The 25407-nt window shown below is 29.8% G+C and overlaps 1 protein-coding gene across 4 annotated transcripts in view; it reads right to left on the bottom strand.

Moving 5' to 3' along the window:
• LOC129988369 (uncharacterized) overlaps positions 1–25407 on the bottom strand; it is a 158063-nt gene that overhangs the window by 31963 nt on the left and 100693 nt on the right. For 2 of the 4 annotated variants that reach the window (XM_056096580.1, XM_056096583.1), the window contains exons 1-2: positions 24293–24496; positions 2260–2352 (exon numbers count right to left, since the gene is read on the bottom strand). In XM_056096580.1, coding sequence (XP_055952555.1) covers positions 2260–2352; positions 24293–24443 — 244 coding nt within the window. In that variant the 5' untranslated portion in view covers positions 24444–24496. Of the gene's footprint in view, positions 1–2259; positions 2353–13254; positions 13301–24292; positions 24497–25407 lie in introns of those variants that run through there. The other 2 variants (XM_056096582.1, XM_056096581.1) reach the window with 2 other exon arrangements.

Genomic DNA, 25407 nt, shown 5'->3' with positions numbered 1-25407 from the left:
ATCATTCTTTTTTTTAAATTAAAATTTCTTTGAGACAGCGACGATTTTCAGTCGAGATTACATTTTTCTCTTTCTCTTCCACTCTTCAACAAATGAGTTCATCTTTTTTATTACATACGAGAATATCAAACAGATGTGAATTTTAAAGAATAGAAAATTAAGTGCGCATAAAATAACTAAATTTTATTTGTTATTATTTAAGGGTTAAAGAACTCAAACGGTAATCCCTGTTCCAAAGAATTTTAACCTAAGAAATAAACCCTATATGTTTCTTAGCTTATGATGTGCTCAAAAGTTTAATCTCTGTCTTTTACACAATGTCCATGATCAAATATAAAAAGAGAGAATGCTATAACTTTAACCGGAATTCTTACTCTTAATAATATACTTTTAACATATAAAGGAACTTTTATATTCATATTTATCTCTTGGCTCTTTTTTTTATGGTTCATCTTAATTTTTTTTAAATTTTTATTTTGCATTTAACAACTAAGCAGTTATCCAAAACCTAGAATTTATTTAAAGGATTAAACAAATCCTTGGCATTAAACTTCTAACATTAAAGTTCCCAGGGGAAAAAAAATAATATTTTCTTTACAAATATAATAAAATTAGCTTGGGAACAATTTCAACCTTTTTCCAACATGTTTTTTCTCCAACTCTTGTAAATTATCTTAACTGTAAAAATTAGTAATTATTTGTATAAAATCTTCACTACTTTTTTAATTACCATTCTAAACCAATTTGAATGTTTCATATTTATTTTATTATTTTCTATAAATCTTTTTTCCCCTGATATAAATCTATTTTAATTAACCTTTTCTTTATTTAGTAATTGAATAAAAAGAAATAATCTCACGAAAGAAGACTGAAGTTCCATTTTTTTTCTCTCTCTCTGTTTATCTGCAACAAATATGCACTATTAATAGAAAAGTTAATGTTTGCAAATGAACGTCGTAATGTACAGTTGATGAGGAGTGCGGGCTCTAAGCTTCAGCGATCAGCCCGGTCATTCCTCCTCGTAAAAAGCGACCACTGAATTACACCCTCTCTCCTTCTCCCCCTCACTCCTTTCCTTCACTTCTGTACTGGAGGAAAAACTCGCCCGAACAATAGAATTCGTCCCCTCCTTACCTTTCCCCTTTTTTCTTCAGCCGCCTTGCTTTTTTTTTTCGTTAGCAACCTTTTCCGCATTCGCCTCCCTAATATGCAGCAACAAATACAATCCCGCATTTATTTTCCTGCTATTACGCACATTTCATAATAAATTAGTCCCGGGCGGATTCAAATGCTTCTACTCTATCACCATTGCCTCGGTTGATTATTTGCTACTCATTTTCTCCGTAAGATTTATGTATCTTTTACAATCCAACATTTAAATAGTTTTATATTCAGTTTGACATAGATTGGGAGGAGAAGGTTGAAACATTTATTGCTCCAAAGATTTCATTACTAAATTAAATAGTTCAGAAAAAAATATACTCATTTTGAAATATAGGTACATGCTACGTGAGGTAGAAATCTTTTTAATTAATATTGATATTTCAGAGATCATATTCAAATTTTAAATGGGGATAAAACCTTAATACCTTCTCAAGATTTCTTTCTTCATCCCCCCCCTTCTAATATACAAACAAATTTGAAATCCCTGTCATAACGAGGAAAAACAGTTTTAATATTTTTACAGCATAAAAGTGGGGAATACAACCCATTTAACATGGAGAATAAATATTTAAAATTGTCATTTCCGAATATATTTTTATCACTTGTCATACAAATTTAAATCACTTCTTAAATATTGATGGCACAGTTTCGAGGTTTTGATACAATTGAGAAGAATAAAATCAATGAAATAAGCCCTTAAAATTAAAAAAAGGGATAATTTAAGTGTATTTTCTTTTCGTATTATATATTCTTTTCAATGAAAAATAATCTAAAGGGTTAACACAACTTTCGTAAAGTTCGAAAAAATAGCAGCTTCAGTTTTATCTTTCGAATTATCAAGGAGAGATGCAATATTACAGTTCATAACAGCAGCTTACTCCTAATTATGGAGGGTTTTTTCGAATAAATTTATTCACAAGTTGTTAAACAAGTAAATTAAAAGTTAAAGGCAGGTAATGAACAATTTAAAGTAAAGAAAATAATTACATCCAATACTTTTGAAGAAAATTCACAAAAAAATTTTAAGCGATAAATTTCAATTAGAATACGTTTACTTTAACCCACTCTCTTGCTAATTCAATAAAGGAAACTTACCAGTTATCGTAAAACATGAGGTAATGTACAATATAAACAAAAGTCGAGGAACCATTGTAGCGTAGTAACTTCTGATCTGAGGCCGACCAGGTCCTGAAAAATAAGCATAAGTTATTAGCAAATGTTCAAAATGAATCACAAGATTTATTAAATGGTAAGGGGAAAATGTAATTACTAAAACGTTGAAACATTCGATTGGATAGAAATAATTAGAAGTTTTATTTGAAATTTGATGATGACTATCTATAGAATTTCTGAAATGATTAAATTTACTCTAGTAAAAAATTACTTAAGATAAAAACAAATTAATCTTCAGAGGAACTGAAAAAAATCACTGCGAACAACCTCACTTTTTCTATTTTCATCTGATTAATTAATTTTATTTTTTCGAATGTTCACATTTGAAACTCCAAAAATTATTTACAAAAAGCTTAGGAAGATGAAAATTTAATGTTTATTTACTTGTTTTATTTATTATTTTACTTTTTTATTTATTTTATTATTTTCCCATTTTAATTCCATTTTTTTGTCACTTTTTTGCGGAAACAACGAGGCCTTTCAAACAAGGACTATATCTTTCCTAGATATTAAGAATGTAGCAGAAACTGCAGAAGAGTCGTAAATTATCTCAACGCTGCATGAATACTGATGGCCTTTTATTGACTACAAACTGCGGGTATTAATATTAGGGATGGATTAACAGCAAAGAACTATGGCATACTATCAATGTCATGAATGCGTGCTGCTCCATTAATTTAACAATTTTCAGCACTATTTACTCTCGGTTTTAATTTTCTCATCATATTTTTTGCTCCAAGTAGATCGATACAATTAAAACGATTCACTTGACTACATATTGATAAGCATGAACAAGCAATTTAATCAAGGACATACTTCAAAGAGAGATAAACATTTTTTTTCCTGCTAATTGTTGAAATATACTTATTTCTCAAACAGCATTACTGATACAAACAATAATTTTCCCAATCTCAAAGCAAAGCATGAGACATTACGAAACTTCATTCTGTATTGGCTAATAGCAAGGTGTTTAGAATACCATCACAATCTTTCGCATTACTTTTTAGTGAAAGTTCTTGATAGAAAGGAAATACAACGTATGGGACGACATATATGGAGATGCATTTAAGGCTTAACCGATGTGATCCTGGTTAATGATCTGATAGCCATAGCCACCTGATTTGATTTAGTGCATTAATTAAGGATTTTTTTTTAATTTTTGGATTATGTTTAGGAATTTTTATTTTTGCTAATAACTCCTCATATATCAGCGCTATATAAAGTTTAAGAAAGCTTCATCTTTAATAGATTTAACAAACCTTGTATCAATTCCGCATATTCAGTATATATGGAATGAAATCGAATATAACCTATTGGTCACGAAGGTGAGAATCAAAAGATCAATGTAGCACGAAATTTAATTGATAGCCCTAAAGTAGAAAATGTAATTCCTCATGTTGAATCCTGTATTTGAGAAATATGTGAAAGTGAAATGAATTGAGAGACTTCTATACATATATATTCCATACTTAGTAGAAATTTGTAATCTTCATCCGCTAATAACCAGGATGTCTAAAGTTTACTTCAAAACATTTACGAAATTCTCATCTCCATTGTTTCTAGTTTCTGTTCATTATTTCATACTTTTCAAGGCTAAAAATTTAGAATAAACAATGGTAAATAGTCAAACTGTGCGTTCATTTAACTTAAGAGTTTCCTCGTTTTTTTCTAAAGACAAATGAATAAAAATATTTACTTCTCAAACATATTAGATAAGGCTTAGAATCTTTTATTTATTTATTCATTTTTGTAATGAGCGAGTACTGAAGCAGAACGTTTGTCCGTATTATTGATAAAAATTCACCTTTATATTTCATAATCGTAATGAAGTTGAGAAATTCGGGAGAAAACATGAAGGGTTGAGAGCGCTAACTTCCTCTTAGCGGCCTTGCAGAAGGAGGCAACAGGGAAAATAATAGTACAGAGAGGTAGCATTCATCTATAGTTAAAAAAAAAAGTAATGAACAATATACTTTTCCTTCAAGTCTAATCTGATTGATTCGATGCACGCGGAACGAAATATCACAGTTCAGAGCAGATTTGAAAATATTCCTTACCTTCTTATGATTTGCATTTTTTTAACAAACGTAAAATTAGGAATTTCAATAAAGAGAAACAGGCGGAGCGAGAGAACATCAAAATATAATACAAAATATACGGATTACAATAAAATGCATGATGAAATTTATAATTTTTTATGTAAAGCACTACAGCTGAAAAACTATGCATGGAGACGCGAATTTACTTAAAAGATGTGGTATGGATATGGATTTAATAGTACATTAAATTTGGTTGTAAGTCATAGTCATCATTAGATGGTGATGATTAGGTAATTCTCCGAAAATAATGTGCCAAGAATTACTGAGAATAGGGTTTCTATTTAAATGCTTTTCTCGCTCGATGAATGCTGTTCGAAATTCCACCCTTCATCATTATAACACCAATCATTCCAGGATGAAGCATTTATCTAAAACAAAGTTGTTTACTCAAAGCCAGCAAACACAGCAGCGTGTAAAAAAAATTTTGCAATAGAAATTTTGTAAATTAATTTTCAAAAATATCTTACTACATGACAATTAATAACCAGTCTGACCACTTATAGGTTGATTAAAAATTTCGTTTAGTTGGCTTCCAAAGCCATTATGATTCGAAGGCAAAATGCAGTGAATTTGGGTTGCCTGAATGTTTCAGGTAGATGTGTATTAATTGAAAAGTAACAAATATTGCAAGTAAAATCGATTTTTTTTTCTTAAATAAAGATTGGAGTCTATATAAACTTCGATCTTCTTTACATTTGGTCCACACTAGCAATCGACTTTGACAACCTTGATCTACTGAATATCATCAACTTTTCATTACCTGAGGTAATATCATATTTTAAATATATTAAAGACTTAAAAAAATGCCTCAAGTATATGTGTTAATTTCACTTTTTCTGCTATTTTTAAAATGACAGAACGATTTCTAATTTGACAGGATATTTCTAAAATCCCCGTGTAACAGAATATTAATGTAGACTACTTAAAACTTTATCTTTAGTTTTTTTTTTTTTTTTTTCAAATGATGGTTGCTTTATTAAAAAAAAAAAAAAAGTTACAACGTAATTATCAGAACTGTATGCGATACCTGCTACGTGTCTCGCCTTTTCATGCCAATTTTCGTAAAGCGCTTTTCAGCATCAAAGAAGGGAAGAGAGAGGGGGGGGGCATCCTATCAAGCTTTGACGAATCTAAACGTGATTAGTTGTTGAATGTGGAAAGCGTAAAAGAATACTGTAACGGGCCTGTGGAAAACGAGTCTACCAACCTACGTAGCCGACACGACACTGTTATCTGCCAGAAAGACTCGCCTTTCTGCTGCTGTCATGAAGAACGTTGCATCACTCAGGTGTTGCGCTACTTATTTTAATGGTCACTTTTTTCCCCCTCTTTACTTTCGAATAATTATGAAAGGGAAGTAAAAAGTGCCAGCCTTAAATTAAAGTAATATTTTTATCACTTCATATGTTTATGGCATGGGGTTCAGAGGCTGAATTTTAAGAAGCTGTGTTGTTTTTCTTGGCATGGCAGACTAAATAGATATGATATGGTTTAAAGCTTTACAATTTTTGTAGAGAATATAATAGCAGCTATTAAGCAGTCATTTATTAATTGTTTATATAAAAAAAGGGTTTTTCTTCTGATTTTTTTAGACAATTTTTATTTTTTACAATCTAATTTGATATTTTCTGCTTTTACATATATATATATATATATATATATATATATATATATATATTATAATTATATATATTATAATATATATTATATTATATATATAGATTATATATATAATCTTTTTTTAAATTCTTTTCTCCTACATCGTAATCAATAGACATATGCAATACGCAAATATCTAATCTTAGCATATGGCGAAGCTTATATATATACCTCAAAAATTACAAAATATAATTTATTATTCACTAAAATAATAAGAAATAACTTCCCAATTTCCGAAATAAGAAATAAATTCTTCCTCTAAAAATCGGAGTAGAATTTTATCCTTTCTGTTCAGAACAGAAAATACCCATGTTCTTTAATCAAACAAAATAAATCATATAAATAATTTCCTTCTATATAATAAGAGATTCTATAACTCAATACTGATGAAAAGTTAACCTTATTTAATAATTTTCATGAACTCAGAATAAACATTTCATATCATCAAAATCGTAATCCTATGAAAAAGATTTGCATCCACGTACTTATACCTTTCAGAATTCCAAGGAAATTCTGTAAAAATTTTTTTAAAAAAAAATACTTATTTTAAAGAAATGCGATATTTAAATCTATTAAATAGAATCTTTCAAAGTGTGGGAATCAAAATAAAGCTTTATATTTTAATATAATTTGAAGAGACTGGGATGAGAAATTATCTTAATGGTAACAAGTCTTTTTTTAGATTAAAAATTAGTAAGATATTTTATTTAACATTTTAGACAAATAATTTACATATATCATAACCTAGTTGAAAATATTGGAAGAATTAGAAACTTGTATCATTCATGAATACCATATTTTAGCTGAATATTGGAAGAAAAAAGGGGGAAATCCAGTTAAAAAAAATTAAGACAGGATCAGCCACAGAGTCTGACGATTAAGAGTTATTCAATCCCAAAATTCATAGTGATTCTTTTAAAACGATTTATTTTCCGTTTCACATTCCACGCACGTCGGCGACTCATTATTTGATAAACCCCAAACAATAAAAGAAAGAAAAGAAAAGAAACCGCTCGCATGTTCTTCTCTGTGGCGAAATTACTTCTTGAAATCTCCATTAAATCCAAGCTCCTCGACCACTCTATCTTCTGTGGAATGCAATTCAGGAAACCCCGATCTAACATAATAGAATTACGTAAAGAGACCGACGAGCGAATAAAAACAAAATCACCAGACTTTTATTATCTTGGTCAGTGTGTCGGATACCGAGAAAGATGTCCGTAACCGATTGTCCACTTCATGTACGTATTCATTTTCTGACTTCGATCGACAATTATATGCCTTTTTTTGCCAACAAAGTGGCCGAGGCGCAACTCGTTCTGAGGATCGGTCCCGTGCGGGCTACAAGGTCGCCTCCCACAGCGTTCTCCGACCTTACTCACGTGACCTGCATCCCCAAAGAGATCCGCCCGTTGCGCAACCCCATCTCCTCCAAGACGCGATTCTTTTCAATATCTACCTTCTTCTACCACTCAGAATTACGTAGTCATTTTCACTTTCTTTGGAGTCCTTCAAGCGGTAAGTTGTCTTTGACGCACGCCTGGGTTCTGAGACCGGACAGCAAGTGGCGGACATCAGAGAGCAGTTCACAAAGAATATTTTTGTAGAGGTAATCAATGTCGCGTGCATGCAAGTACTTGTAGCAGCGTCGAATACACTGCCTAAAAAGAATTAGACAAAGGACACTTTCTTCACTATTCCAAAGCATATTTATGTATATGTGTAACAGCATTTCTTCATATAAAGGGTTTATAATTTTTGTCAAGAGTCGTAGCATCTAAATACAATCAACATCTTTCATATAAAGGGACTCTTTTTTTTTACATAATTATTGCAATGTTAGGGTTCTCTAAGCACATTTTTTTTAAAAAAATTGTTCTCTTTTTCCACCAACAACAGAACCTCGAAAAAAGAAACTTTAAATAGTTTGTAAATAAAGTTAAAATTCAATATTTGGGATCATGCTTATTCTGTAATGAAGTATTAGAAACCACATTTCTAAGTTATATAACCCGATTATGGCTGGTATTAAACCATGTGAGGTTCCGTAATGAATTGGATCTTCTGTTTATATTTTATTATGAATCGAGTAAAACCAATAGCACTCAAAACAAAAATTTGAACACATACAGGTCACTTTCTCTTCCAACATTTTTTTTTTTTCTTCCTAAACGGAATTATTCACCAAAAAAATTACATATTTAGAAAGCTATATTCTAAATATTTATTTATTAATATCCTTTATTAAGTTATTTTAAATTATTGACATGTAATATTAACAAATCCGCAGTTGCGATGCCTACGTAATACGACATCTAAGATAAAAATATTAAATATATTCTCGTCTGAACTCAATATATAAAAATGTGAATATTTTGGCGACAAAAACATAAAGGGGACATTATTATATACCCTTTTTATTCTAATTCACACCTTTTATCTATTTATTTTAATTTTAATAAAATTGGTTATATATTTAAGCAGTGAAACAATAAGAAATATAAGATCAATATTTTTCAGAAAATGCAATAACAAGTGTTCCCATTTACCCAGTTAGCTGCTGAATTTATTTTTAAAGTCCCTCAAGTCCTTTTTTAAAAAATCAAATGATGGCGCATGTACACATCGAACGTAATGCAAATGGTTGCATAGTAAATTTTGCAAAAAATCATAATAAAGAGAATAAGATTTTAGATAGAATAGATAAAAAATTAGATAAAAATTTGCAATTCGAACACGCCAAAATGAATGCGTGAATTGATATGAATACACGTCAAATGCACTTCACTGGTTAAAAATCTACTCACCATCTATAATATACAAATATATATACATATCTCGGAAAAGGATATTTTTATGAATATAAAAGTTTAATTGAAAAATGCAGTAAATAATGACATAAAAAGTATGTAAGGTACCAAACTTTAGTTCTTTAATAAACAATTACAGAGAAAGAAAGCAAAAGAAAAAGGGGGGAAAACGATAATGAAAGCAAACAGAAAAAAAAAATATATATTGTATATGATTTCTAAGAAACCCTTCATTCAATTTTTCTCCAAGAAAAATCACAGCAATGGCTTACTTGATGAAAGTGCATAAATGCATGGCACGTAGTAATGTGAGAGGTACTAAGACCATGCTAAAAAATCTAATGACATATTGTTATATCAAAACTTCGGCACACGTATGAATCATATCTGATTTACTCAGTAGAACTGAAGTCATTGTTTATGAATAGTGATTATTCTGACGTAGGAGATCTGTTCTAATTCAGCACGTGTTCAAATTGAGGGAAATTTGGCAGAATAATGCACATATGTGAATATTCTAAAAACGGAATTCTACGATACTAATATTTATAAAACAACCTTCCTTTTCTTTTAATAATAACGTTACTTTAAGAAGCATTTTGACTGCCATTGTACATGATTTTTTTCTTAAATTAAACAGAAGCGCAAGTTTTAGTTAAACTTCATTAAAAAAATTCTGAGTAACTGTTGATCGGTCGGAATGTTTCCAATGAATACGACTTTCATTTCAAGTTTCAGCACTTTTTGCAACATTTCACGAATTCTCATCTGTCGAAGTTTCAACAAGATCACCCAAATCGACTGCCGCGAAAAATGGCAGCATGAAGATGTATTAAAAAAAAAAAAACTTTATAAGAAAGAAAAATACAAAGAGTATTTGAGGCAACACAGATAGAATTACAGTTCCCATGCCTTTTTGTAGATTGTAACGTATTTAAATCTTTTACGAAAGTATCAAAATTTTCATGAAAAATCTGTTCTTTATAATAAATCTTTATAAAGCAGGATTAAAATTTCAAAGCCTATGATTGTGTGGAAGTCAATAAAATAGATAGGTTTCAACCTTTGATTTTTTTTCTTTTCCTTTATAATTTAATTTGCAAAAGTCTGTTTAACTAATTTCTTTATAAAGGAGCTTTCAAATGGAAAAATGAGATTTCGTTAAATAGAGACTCAACTGTATTCACGCATATAAATACAAAATTAGGTGGAAAGGAAAATAGTAAACAAAAATCCATTCACTTTTCGTTATTCAACTGAAAAAAGTGAAGGCAAAAATCGTGTTGGCTGCAATTAGTCAATAGCTTTGAAAGAAATATTTCATTACGACATTGCGGGTTACAAAATAAGTGATTTATCGATTCGTTGGACCATTTGAAGGGGAAAAAAATCGTGAAAAACAAGACGAAGGTTACCAATAGAGAAAGAACGCGACGTTTTCCCTTAACACTTATCTTGGATGAAGCAACACCGATATCAATCCCGTTACTTGATGACACGTATGCTCTGAGTGAGGCCCGGAATTACGTGGAGCGATGTCTCAGAAAGCGCCTGCGGGCAGAGACATCCTTAGTCCATTTCTTGTAATAAAATGAGAAACAATTTTTCACATTAAGTTTTATGAGGAGAAAGTATTCTCCCAAGGTCGTCATATAGAGATTCAGGGCATGACCCCAACCAGTTCTCGAATACCTCTGCAGCACGCATTTTCCTGTCATAAACACGTTTTTTACATTGTCACAACTTGATCGCTTAAACTTTAGTTCCTCGTATCTTTCTTTTCTTTCCCTCATTATCTTGTTTTCACTCCTCCCCCCCTTCCTTTTAAAAACAGGTGATGTTTAATTTTGTCTACAGAGCAATCTTTCAGGAAGCAAACTATTGAAAATAATGTAATAGCACAATGTAATTCTTGTAAATTTTATTCTAATTCTAGAATTTTTTTTATTGAGCATTTTTTCGTCGACAGTCTTTTTTGTTTATAAATCCCATTTCACTTTCTCTAAAAGGACGAAATTAAAGCATTGCATATTTGCAGAAAGTGAAACAAATTAATAGAATAACAACGAAAAATAAATTGGATTTGGAGCGGTAATTTAGTAAAACAGTTGATTGATGAAAATATTTCCAATCAACATAACTGTTATAATTGTCCTTGATATTTTGCATCACAGAATTTAATAGAAGATTTTGATAGAATTTTTTAAATATGAATTAGTTAGCAAATATGGTCTCTATTAATGCGCATCGTCTCATCACTTAATTTAATTAATGTTTTGTACAAAAATATACTCATTGATATAAATAATTTTCTCTACTAGTAATAGAATCATCAAGCTTCCTGAAATTAGGAGGTAAATAGCCTTTTTAAATCTAATCAAAATAGTAATAACTTTACCCGAAATGCAACAGCTGTCAGTGCTTCACAGAGAGGCAGGGATTCAATTATATTTTGCCACCTCTCCCGAGATCGTGGAGTTGCAATTCGGCTCCTCTACAAAGACATCAATCAATCACACAAAAGTGTCGGCACTTGCAATGAGAGTATACCAGTCCAAGAACTTCTATTTGCTTAATTATACAATGGAATTTTGAAAACACTCACTTTTTTTTTTTATTTCACCATTCTCCAGTATATATATATATATATATATATTTCTCTCTTTTACAAACGCAAATTACATGGCAAGCAACAAATCTTGAAAGTGAGGAAAAAGGAAAATCAAAGCAGCAAAGAAAAAAAAAATATTTTCAAACTAGATCTGAGTTTAAAGTTCAATACAACCAGTTTCATACTTTTGATAGAATTCAGTCGGCAAATTGCTTTGTGAAAGTTGGCAATTTGCTTAGAAACTAAGAAATGAATCAGTTATTTTGGAAAACACCTTCAGTGATATTTCAATTTTGCTACCTGTTATGTCAAGGGTGGTTAAGGAATGCGGATCTCAGGAGACAAGACGAAATGCTTTATCGTTCACACAGGGTGGATCTTAGACGAGTTGTGGCGAGAGAATGACTCAAAGAGTCAGTGGACTTAAATATTAGGCGTTGCTCTGACCACAACATATTTCTTAAATATCTCATTGTCGTAATATTATAATTTTCAAATCAAGCCAAATATTTGTAGAAATTATTTCTAACAATAGTTTTTAACCAAATTTAAACGAAATAATCATTTATATAAAATCTAAGAGCACTTCAAAATTTAAAATTTTAGTTAGAAGAGAATTATAATTACTTAATTAATGAAGTCTAGTTATTATATAGATATAACTCATTCAATTTATATGCGCTTCTCAAAATGAAAAAGGCAACTTTAATTGTCTCCGACTGATTTTACATTACCGCACCATGTAAACTATTAATATAAAAATACTTTAGCTTCAGTTTTCCATACGAGGGAATCTGCTTTGAATATTTCACCGGTAAATGCGCGTTGCGCTTCATAAAAACCAGCTAGTTTAATTGCCACTCATAAATTAAAAAATAATTCCCCGTCTATTTTAAGTATTATTTGAAGACTTCAACTGATCCCTGGATTAAATAAAAGCTGTCAACTGCTTTAAAAGTCTCTGCGACGCAAATGAATATCATGCTTTATAAATGAAATGCATCTTAAATGAAAGAGATAAAATAGACAATTGGTAGGCTAATTAATTTTTGACTTTCTAAAACAAAACGTTTGGCTTTTCTTTATGAAATAATATTTGATTTTCAGAATGAATATGTACGTGGGAAAAAACAGGAACAAATGAGCCAACAATAATTTTACGCAAACTAAGATATAAACGCAATTGTTTAAAATTATACAATGATAATATGCATTTCAAATTCAAATCTTGCTATTTCAGAAAGGATAAAAATCTATAAATCCTCCATTGAAAAAATAAACGCACATAAAGAATATTATTTTTTATTTTTTAGAGCATTTGTAAGAAAGAATTTAATAAAAATCCAAAATGAATATGAGTTTTTGAAGAGATATATAAATTAATATGAAACTTCTCAAAATTGAAATAGGATCTAATCCACAATTCTCTGAAAACAAATTATAATATATTCGTTTTTCTATCTTAGTTTTTAAAAAATTATTATGCTAATAATATTGTGGAAGATATTTTCATATCCCATTCTTCAAAATTTTTAAGTAAAATGAATGGATGAATCTTTAAATTTTGAACGGATAATTACTTTCTAATATCTAAGCTTAGCACATCATTATTTATAAAAAAAAAGACGAAAAAATTAATTAATTCCAAGCAATAAGAGAGTATTGAACATTAAAACAAATAACATTAAAAGCACGATGGAACACAACATGAAAAAAGGAAAGAGAAATTGTCACTTACTCTCTTAGATATTAAAAAGCCGAGCACGTGGTTGAATGACGATTCGAGAACTGACCGTTAATCGGTTTTACAAACTAGTCGATGTCTACCATAAGATTACACCACTAGAACACCGCATGATGTCATACTTCCGTCGTTACACATTAAGGTGTTGCCCTTCTTACAAGCCGACTTCCGTTTGAAATTTGGGAAACAACCTTTGCCTCATAGAGCTCTAGGGAACGGAATTTCGGAAGAATTCGACTTTCCTTAACCAGGTTCCTGTTACACTCCTTCGTTCTTAGACCAGCTTTTGATATGGAAGTCAGAACTGGATGATCTAATCCTTTTACCACAGATTAGAAGTGTTGTAACTGCGATTTGTCATCTTTATTCCGTTCATATGTTAATTAAATGCTTTGAGCATAGTTACGACGACTATTTTTAAAACAGATGATCCACTATTCTATTTCAATAGCAAGATTTATTTAAATATACCTTGATTAATATAAATAATATTTATTTGACAACAATTCAGTTAAGCGGTTCATTTTCGATTTGAAACAGGTTGTTTGAAAATAGGAAAGAACCATCTAAGTAGGAGATTCAAATTCATATACTAAAACATTTCCAGACAGAAGAAATAATTTAATATGGTTTTGAAGTTTAATAAACTCTATTGCAAGAAAAGAAGGGTTTTTTTTCTTAATAAAAAGTATTTTATTCTTCATTTCATAATTATTTTTTTAAAATAGAAGAAAAGCATGAATGTAGTTAAGCAATCTGAATACCTACTTCTATTTTATGAATTTCAGATTCATTTAGATATAATTTACTGTTTGAAAAAAAAAAAAAAAGTAAAATGTTGAAAACCAGACCATTTATAATAAATAATATGTTTGAAAAAATACAGCATTAAAGTATTTTTTATTACATCACTATCCCCAAAATTTTATTATAGAAATATTTCCTTATTGTTGCTCGATGACTCTTTTACAAAATAATAAATTATTCTGATAAATCTTTACACAGTTGAAAGTGGAAGGGACAAGTAATTGCAACAGTAAACTGTCTAAAGATCCTATTCCGTGTTATACTTGATACAAAAAATGTATTTAATATCGTCACAATTACTGAAATAATTAAAACTATTTTTAAAAGTTTTTAAATTAGAAAAAAAAAAATTCCAAGGAAATAAGACTGATTTTATTGAAGAAGCTTATGCTTTTAAATTTTAATGGCTTTTGTATTATAATATGGGAAGAAATTAATAAGGAAAAATGTTAAAAGTTCAATTAATTTTTAATTAAAAATTTGAAAAGTCCTCTTTTAGAGAGTATTCATTACCAAAATGCCAAGGCTGTAGTTTTGTATTCAACGATTTGCACGGTAAAGTATTTTAAGCGACTTTTAAAACATACATGTTACATAATGCACTTTATAGATATTATTTCAACTTACTAGTATGAACATTATTTTGTTAAAAATTATATAGATATTAAAAAATAGATTGTTTATAAGTGTTTTCGATTGAATTTTTTTGAGAATAGAAAATAAAAAAATAAAGCATATCAAAACACGTAGACTATTTGCAAACACTTTCTAATATGAAAAAATATATCATCCTTAACACCAGTAAGTAGTCGCAGAGAGTTAAATAAGACAACATCTTATTTATAGCTCGTTTTTCAAATGTAAAAGCATTCAAATAAAAACATTTTCATAAAAAAAGGAGTTTATTCATGTCATCGTAAATTGCGCTACAAAATCCGACAGTTAATGACGCAGTGAATGTGAGGTCAACCGTGTCGCCATTGTCAAGGCGTTGGTTTGAGTTCCCAATCCACGATTCCGCCACATTCGATGTCGCATTTTGAAAGGAAAATTCATTTTTGAAGGATAATCTGTGTGGGATTATGCAGACTGTCTCTGTAAAAACGAGTGAGCTAGTAGGTCATTACCAATGAGTTCCACGGTAATGTGTGCTCTTAAAAAAAAGAACCTCCACCAACTCAAGCCGGACTTGGATTGGAACAATTTTCTCAGAAAGGGCAAAGATGGTGAAAACGATAGGAAACAGAGCAAAGACCGATAAAAGAGTAAATCTGCCGTGGGAAATTCTCAGACAGAGGAAGGGTCAGTTGGTGGAAGATTCGAGTTATTGAAAATTTGAAACTTGGCCGGAACAAAAAGTAGTTAAAGATCTCCATCAACAATCATCTTTTTTTCTTTTCTTGGTTAAAAAAAACTGTGTCGATTGCGTATGTGATTTATATATATATATATATTGATGATTAATTTGGCAGTTTATCAGTCTAGCATATGAGAGAGACATTTAATACACTGCTAAAGACCTTAATTCGCAAAATACTACCGATTTTAGATTGCTGTTTTGTGTTTCAGCAACAAATTAGATATTACTCTAAAAGTTTTTAAGAAATTTGCTTAGAATATATCGCTGATGTATTTGCTAAAAGTGACCATGGCGAAAGAAAAAGAAAGAAAGAGTTAATTCGTTCTTACTTTAAAATATATTAGCTTAATATGCGCATCAATAAATTTCCAGTATATATTGATGATATATTGAATAGTGACATTGATACACACATTTCAAAAAATGCATTTTAAAACATCTTGAACTTGTTCATTCGTTTTTCTTTCGAGTTGGTCATTTTCGAAAATATATCGATGATATACAATATTTACACATATGACACTCAACATGTTGATAGCAAAATGTATTGGAAACATGCTTGAGTTTGTTTGTTTTTTAATTTTTATAATATGGTAATTACAAATTGCAAAATCTATTTTTACAACGAAAATATCTCTTCAAGATTTAATATTACAGATAAAAAATAAAGCTAAAGAATTTAAATAAATAAATATATTTGATTACGTTCATCTGAATTGCTTTTCTTTGAAAACCAAGATAAAAAAATCACCCAATTTGATATTAAAATTCGATTGATAGTAAAAATATAGCAAAAAGAATCATAAGAAAATAATAATAAAAACCTCTATCTTTTCAAACAATTATGAACCTAGCATCAAATGATAACATTGTTTTACCTTTTTTCAATCTCGAGAGATAAACAAGCCTTTTGAGTTTTCCTCCTTATTACAATGTAACAATTCTAAGATATTTTTTAATTATTTTTTCCTAAGTCATTTCGCTCTCTTTCGAATGAAATTCTATGAGGCGAACTAGTTTTTTTTTTCTTTCTTTATTGCGCCAATCACCGAAAAGGTACACTGAAGAACGTTTTGTGCCTTTGAAACAACATCAAATTCGCTTGCAGGTTTCAAATGTCTACTTTCATTTACTTTGCTCTACTTTCCCCCCCCCCCTTTCTTTCCTTTTTAAATGCGGTAAAAAAAAAAAAAATCGAGTTCTAAATGCAGAAGCGCATTTAAAAAAAAAAGACACATTGACAATTATAGCGATATTTATTTATATATTATTATGACAATTAAAGGTTTAATTTTCAAAGGATTTTTTAAAATTTTATTTTCTCTGATGCTAAACGTTATTTTTTTTTTAAAATATCAAAATTATCATCAGAATCACTTTAAATTATCGACATCATTTAATAACCGAAATTAATGTATGATAAAAATATTTTTTCATAAAACATTAAATGGATGGAAATATTCCTACATTATTATTAAAATCAAATTAATCTGGTTTTATAAATCTACAGAATAACTGCATAAAAATAGTAGCAATTGTTTCATTCGCCTAAATAAATTTTAAAAAATACGTTTTTTCTTCGAACCATTTTTGTTATTTAAATTCATTTTTATTTTATTTATTTATTTATTTACATTATTGCTGTCTTCCAACTAAATATTACAATTAATAATTCGATATATTAAAAGGTAAAGTAGGAAAACGAAAATGAAAATAAATTTGGATGGATTGATGAGATGAGTAAAAAGGCATAACTATCATTTAGATACGGTTTTGAAATATTCAGAATCATAGCAACATCTTTTCTATTTACTCAACGCTGTTCGTCTTTACCATTTCCTTTCATTACAGTAGAATCCAGTCGTAATGATATTTGAGGTAAGCAACCTGGTAATAATGATCCATCATACATTTATGGTAAAATGGTCATAATATTTTTAGGTATTTTAGGTAATAGCTCAGGTATCTCTAGCACCATTTCATTAATTTTTATCCGCCTATTTTACAATTAAGAAATTTATGCGCAGTAGCCTATGGAGTAGATTTAAAATGTCATTTAAATTTAACAGAATAAATAAAAAGGTAATTAAAGCTTATCCGAAAAGTTTTGTACATATGCGAACTGAACATCTAATATGCAACTCTGAATCAACATTTTCAGATTTTTGTCTTATTTTGCAATTTTCAACTTTCTTGAATGCGAATTATACAGAAAATATTGTAATCGTCAAAAAATTCTTCACATTTCAGACCTTCCTGACTTCGAAAATGCCTTTTTTGCACTATGTCTGTTTGACTGTAAATATAATAGCTCAAAAGCGCTTTGAGTTAGATATGGCATATAGATAAAATTTTGTTTTCAAACGGTTGGAAAACTCGTGTGTGTGTTTAAAATACAAATATCTAAAGCACAAATTCAAATTTTGAGTACTATTAACTGCATGCCAGAAATTAATTGCCCCCCAAAAAATAGCGTAGAATCACACAATAGATTTGCAAAATTGCTAAATTTTCGTAAAAGATCAATATTTCGTAATTATTGTTCGCTAAAGCCATGCAAAACATTAGTGACTTTAAAAGTCCACAATTTTATGCAAGAGTAAAAAGACAACACATTTATTAAAAAAATATGCGAGAAAGTTTTTGGGAGACCATGTTCACTGACTGCCAAAAATTATGACTATTATATAATAAAATCAATTAAAAAACTCTAAATTGATCAATTAGCATACTGTGACACTTTCAGCTATAAACCTACATAAGTTTATATTTCTTTATTATTTCATTTAATCATTGAATTCCTATTACGTTTTGTTTCCCCAATATAGTAATTAAATAAACCCAAAATTAATTATTAAATAGCAAGTTAATAGACGAAATGCGCAGCAGAATTAGATTGACTACTGGTTGTTACGTGATGATCCTACTTTATTTTGACGCGTGACTTAAAACATTTAGGATTGCGTGACCTTAAAAAAACAATACACGCCCATTCGTCGAATTTACCCCAGACGCTGGACAATTCCTCTTTTTTATATTTTTATTTTTGGATAGATACCCTGTCTAAATTCACTCCTTATTTAGTCACCTACACATTGGTGACATTCTACTGCTACTACTCTAGCAACTTTTTCGCCACATTTCTAAACTTTTTTTTAATTTGAATTTTTGACATTTTATACGTGGAAGCTTTACAGTGGTTAGAATCTAAAGTGCTGTCTGTTAATAGAGAAACAGCATTTAAATTAAATTATGAAGCTTCAAGAATTCACTTTAAATTAAAAAAATAATAGTTTGAAGCACATTTTATTAAATTGATTTAATTCTGGATAGAGAGTAAGGATACTAAAGGATGATTATACAAATAAATGAAAAAGCACTGAATTTATAAATTTGGAAATAATGTGCATATTTAACTTTCATTTTTAATTTTTTAATAATATTTCATTAACTGATGCTATTTTCTTGAGGGAAAAAAGAGAAATGCATTGAAAAAAATAATCTAGCATAACGATTATAGGAAATGATTTTTGTAAAACAATTGTTCCAGTATCATTAGAGGTAAAAAAAAACTATTGTTTTCGGACATTTAATTAATTTACTTCAAAAATATAGAAGAGAAATAAAATCTAATCCTTCCGAATTAAAAATTGACCATACAAAATTGAACTCTAAATAAATAGCATTTATAAACAATTTTAAATTTCAACATCATCATAATATTTAATGCAAACTTAAAAATGGCAAGTGATATAGAATGAAAATCATTTAGAAATCAGCTTTCTCGAAACTTCTTTTTGAAACAATAGCAACGCTACAGGATTCAGTCTTTAGGAAATAAAAAATTTCATGAAGTGCATTTGAAAATGCTCATGTTTATAAGATTGCTGAGATCCAAATTTTTTTTTTGCCAATATTAGGAAATCGAGGTATACAAGGCATCTAAACATTAAAAATACCTCATAAATACCTTACTACTTATTAAATAAGATTGTTTTTTTATCTGAAATGTGCAAAAATTGATATGCGAGTAACCAAAACACGAGACATATCAAGAATCCTTTATAACTTCCGATGACCATTGAAATTTCCGAAATGCCATAAAATGCCTTCAGAGACGAAGACCTGAAGCGAATCATTAGGTATTCATATGAAAATAACTCAAGAAACGAGCACTTTCGTAGCCAGGCAATTCATTCTGGAGCTGAAGTAGTTTTTCCAGATTTCGAACGAGAGTTAATTTTCGGAAGCCGACTCGCTCTTCCCCACTCCCTGAAATTCCATTCGGGAGATTCGATGGCACTGCGCAAAGATGGAAAAGATCGATGTCCTCAGCTACAGATGTTTTCACCCGATGTAAACACGCGGTCGGTGGAAGATACGGCGAGTGTCCAAGGAGGGGTAATGAACCAAAATATGTGCGTTGAGGGCAAGAGGGCCGAGCAGGCCAATTTTCACGCTTAGTTGCGGACTTACCGACTTTAAGTAGGTGCAATCTTTTCCACGGCCCACTTGTTTCGATACTATCACTATTGTCTTCAGCCGCCATGAAAGCCTCGCCACCTTCATGTCCAGTCTGTCCATTCCTCGGTCTCATTCTTTCGATCTGATTCTTTTATTTTTTAATTTTATTACTATTATTTTTTTCTTCTTCAGTCCGTCCGGGAAGTTTCGTGGCAAGGAATCTATCGAACTCCATTGAGGAACGGGTGACATCCAGCTGGCGTTTGTTCGTGAGATTCTTTGGAGGAGGGTCATGGGTCAGCTCAGGAAACTGGAGCACTTTCGAAGCAGCACATCATGCATTTACAGGCTTTATCTTATAGGTCCATTGTTTGTGTCCATTTATAGGGGCACTAGGAAGACCGATTTGCAAGCATCTCTTTCTCTCTCTTTTTTTAAAAATCGGAACGACTCAAAGAGAAAACAAAATGTGGGATCTGAATCGTGATGGATTTCGCATGAATCTCTATTCGGTACAGAACTAAAAGTTCCAGTGGAACACTTTTTTTAAGCTTTAAATATCAACGGACATTCCTCCCCCCCCCCCCATCTCTGGAAAAAATGATATATTATTGTATTCAAGAAAAACATTTTGGAATGTTTGGAACTTCCGGCAAAATAACGCCACTAAATATATTTCGTTCCTAGTTTCATTTATTCTTCAAATAGTTTATTTAAGTATTCAGCGTAAATTATAAGAATAAAAACTGACGGTATTTATTTCGATAATATGTGACTAGAGGAGTTCAAAGGCAAAATATGGATTAATTTTTTTCCTGAAATGAAATGGTATTTTTCTTGTTCATCTGAAGAGTCTTCAATAAAAAAGCATTTTTATCGGCTGAATTTCTGTTTAATATATAACTTTTTGATCGGTTATGTTTATCCTTTCATGTCATGGCAAACCCAACTGAAAAATAACTTCTAAATATCTAAAATTTAGCAAAATTATCTTATATTCTTAAGCACATTGAATACCGCGATTTTAACTGTTTTTTAAGAAAATAAGAAAGCAATCTTATAGTTTGCTTAGAACTTGTTAATGCAATTAGTGGCCATATATAAACACACAAAAAGCATTATATTGTGAATTAAAACGTTATATCCCCCCCCCGCCGCCACGAAATTCATTAATATTTGCAACTTAAACGTGCTATTAAATGTATATCTAAAAAAGGGTAGCTACTAAAAAGCTTTTTATAGTTAGTTCTATAATAGTCTTTTGCAGTAGATGAAAGATATTGCAAAGGTAACGAAATTCTTTTTAATGCAAATACTAGAGAGCTATGCATGAGCATAGTTGTTACTACAGTTTTACACCTCTATTCATTTTAACATGAAAAATATCGATTCAATTATTTCAAAAGCATGATTTGTTTTTATCTGTTGATAAATTGTGTTTTTGATTGCATAGTGAGAAAAACTGTGGCCTTAACCTCGAATTTTTAAGTTGTAATTAAAGGACAAAAAATTCCTTGAAATGATAATGCTGTCAAATATTACAGAAATGTCGAAATTGTAATCCGTTAATACATCTTTATAAACACAAACAAATCATGCATGAAATTAGCAGCTTGCTTGGAATTGACGAAGATTGATTAACATTGTGAAACATTTTTCCGAGCTGCTGAACACCTAAAAAACAAATTTCTAAGAATTCTAGACAAAATATTAGTGTTGAGTAGACATTTACCGTCATAGAAAAACGTAAAAGTTATGCAATTGTATATATTAATTACATCAGGATACTTCTAGTTTCTAACTATTTTCGCTTTAACCTCTTAACCCAGCCTTCAATATAAAGTCTGAAAATTTCAATTTCCTTCAATAAAATTCTGAAATAATATATATATATACATACCATTCTATTAGTTTTAGTTTATACATATCAATCTATGAATAACAAATGCTTTTGAAGTAATGTTTAAATAATATCATTATTCAGTCATTATTGATCAGTTTAATATTGTTATTCAGTCAGGTGATTCTATTCCTCTCATTATTATTTCCCAGAGTAATAATGATAAGATTAGAGAAGAAAGATGGATTCCGCTGCCATTTCAATTTTTTTTTTTTTTTTACAAATTCTAAAGAATTAAGAAAAATCTTTGAAAAGACTTCAGATGCCGAAAGAATTTGTTGTATTGCATGATTTGGTAAAATAAATTAATAATTCCGGAAAACGAATGATGCATCATTTAAGAACAATATATTAAATTAAATATTTTACGAAATAAAAAGATATTTATTATCACTTGATAAAACTGAGGGTTTGAGAAGAGAAATATCTCTTCATCGAATAGTCGTATTCTTTAGATAATTTCTGAGAACACCAGAGTTAATCTAGAGAAGACATCAGGGCTTCCTAAAGACGAGCTATCTATCAAAAATTTAAAACAATAATGATTTAATTTAATAGGACAATCAATTGATAGTTACTTTAGTTGAAGTGAATCGTTTTATACCGTTGTTACAAAGCACTTCGCGTGTGAGATGGCGGCTCGATTTCACAAGTAATAGCGAAAACAAATACTTAAAGTGGAAAAGACAAGACTCAAATAGAGCGTTAAAACGATGTAATCTCATGCAGTTATCATCATTTTTTCTGCATGCTTTAAAAAGACTTAATGAGCTGTGTCACGCTAAACAAATATGATAAGTGTATAGTTATTGTTTTAAAATAATGATTAGTAATGAAGCCTTCGGCAATCCGAACATTTTAAAGTGATGCGAAAATCAAAACAAAGCTAGCACAGTGGAAAGAATTTGTAATTATATGTAAAATAAAAATAATGTGAATTTATAAATGGCTTAAAAGGAAGCGAAAATTTTGGGTATTTTGTCATTTTTATATATATATATATATATATATATATAAATTTCTTCAATGATTTTTGTTAGAACATTCTTTAGAGATCAATAAAAAATAAATAAAAAAAATATTTATTACTATCGCTTATGTCACATAGTTATTATAACTTCATAGAAGGAAAGAAAATCATTATTTTTATTAAAAGTTGAACACCTAAAATTTTAAAGCCTAAAATTTAGAATAAGCATAAATTTTAAAGAAAAACCATAAAACTGAATATATTTTTGACTTTTCTTTATTTTCGCAACTTGACTTTTCTATATTGTGAATGAGCACTTCAAAATAGGTAAAAATATTAGAAAAAACGGGAGGGAAAATTTTAATATTTGATCTGTTAATCAAAAAGTCTTAAATATTTTTGAAGCACATAAATTATAGTTAAATATAAATTTGTCACTTAATGTACTTCTTAATCAAAAAGGTCATTACTAATTAATATCAAAAAATTAATAGTTAATTAAAGTTAAGAAGTACATTTCAAATAGCGTTTTCAAACTACTACAGTAAGACTATTAACCAGAGGAAAAGAGTTAATTGAATTAAATGACAAATACAAATAATGAGGAACTACATTTAAAGGAAAATTATAATTACTAAATAAAATTTCTAAATTTTCTTAAAATAATTGTAATTTATTGACAGTTATGAAAGACTTGGTTATGAATTGCAAGGAAGATCATAACAATAGACAGCAAAGATTATGAATTTCATGTGATTTAAATTTGATTGCAACTTGGGTTCCGATTGCTTCCTTTTATGGATTAAATTTTAACTAGATGAAATGTTATGTAATGAACAGTTACAAGAAAATTAGATTTACTATAATCTTTACAGTAAACACGTTGATTTGCTGCATTGTACTTTAATAATACATCGATAATACTTCCAATAAGCAACCATGAGACGTAATTGCTACTACTGTTTATGCTTATATGCCACTGTAATAACACTCACTCATAATGAGCAACATATTCATAATTGATATGTGAATATTAGGTATTGAATCTGAATTATGAAAGTATTTTGAAAATTTATTTGGCTGACATTATATGAAATATTTTTTTTCTTAATGATGAAAGAATGAAAGAAAATTGAGTAATTCTTAATACGTCTTTAGAAGCATTATTTTTTACATCTATCCCTTCTATCAAATTGTTAGTAGAAAATTATAGGTTAATCAAATATGATAATGATTTAAGAACATCTTAATAAATCAATTCATATCATAGAACTGTAACTATAAGAATTAGTTTTCAGCAAAGAGTGCAATCATTATTTTTAAAAAATTAAATAAGAGAAAAAAAAATGGCTTTAATTTTTTTTAAAAGTGCATTTTATGCCATTCTATTTCCTTTTTAAAAATTATTTTCATGCAACCCATGATATTGGTATTTACCTTATGAGAAGATTAAAATTCTGTCCTCTTTAAATGGCTGTGAAGACAAAATCGTTATTTCCGTTTAAAGCAACTATCTTCTTCTGGTACTTACCAAATTGCTGTATGAATGTGAGGGTCTTCCACCATGCTTTTCGCACCGCGGGCTGAGTCCGGTATCCGGCATCGGCACGCCGGGAACAGGTCGCTCGAGCAGCGGGGTTGGAGCACCGCCGCTCCTCGTCGATACAACAGATCCGGTCCATAGTTAATCCATGGCAGCAGCACAGACACAAGAGAGAATAAGGCGGCTGTTCGCGCTCACTGCACGCGATAGACTGTCGTTCACCTTGAGCAGTGGGGGACGGAGGAGATTCGCTCGCCAACTTCACCGCCAACTCCCCTCGCTCTTTCGCTCTTTAATCAAAAAATCTTCGCTCTCGGTTTCTTTTTAGTTTTTTAATTCCCAGGGTTTATTTTTTTTAAATAGTTGACGGGGTTTATGGAATACAAATTTCTTTTCAAGGAAACTGGACCAAGTTCCAATTTCTTTTTAATTTTTTTTTAGTAAATGCCCACGGGAATTAACTGTCAACAAACTAGGCACAGTGGAAATAAATAGTATTATTGCACGTTCTCTAATTTTTTATGTACTTAATCGTTATTTGAGGATGACCAAGGTTTGACTCTTGATTGCAGCCAAGACATGACATATATTCAGATTTTGAATATATATAGTTTTTGCCTTAATTTAAATCTGTTCCTATTAATGTGGTATGGAGATTTAAGGATAAGAGTACCGCGTTAGGAGCCATCTTCGAATTTTCTGCGCAAAATTATAACACCCATTCCCAACAGCCTTAGAGTAGTCTCAAATAAAAATTAATTCATTATACATATTAAAAAGAAAGAATTTCTTGCATATTGTATGAGTTCTGTTATTTCATCATTTTGATTAGCCATATGTTGTATGGAAGCTATCTTAATTATTCAATACCTCAACTAGCATTGATTATGTTTTCAATTTTCACTTAGCTTGTATTATTGTTGACTGTTTTGAAAATTTTTACTTCATTTTACAAGAATTTTAAGCACTCTAAAGCTGACACTGATCAAATAAAATTATTGCTTAAAAAATGTAAAACACTAAATAAAAATTAAAACAAAATCCTTATCAAAAAGGAAAAGAAAAACATGGCAATGAAATTTCCTGAAATTCATTAATAGCTG

This window comes from Argiope bruennichi, chromosome 10 (genome assembly GCF_947563725.1).
Source record: "Argiope bruennichi chromosome 10, qqArgBrue1.1, whole genome shotgun sequence".
Lineage (NCBI taxonomy): Eukaryota > Metazoa > Arthropoda > Arachnida > Araneae > Araneidae > Argiope > Argiope bruennichi.
This window is presented reverse-complemented; position numbering and strand designations above follow the sequence as displayed.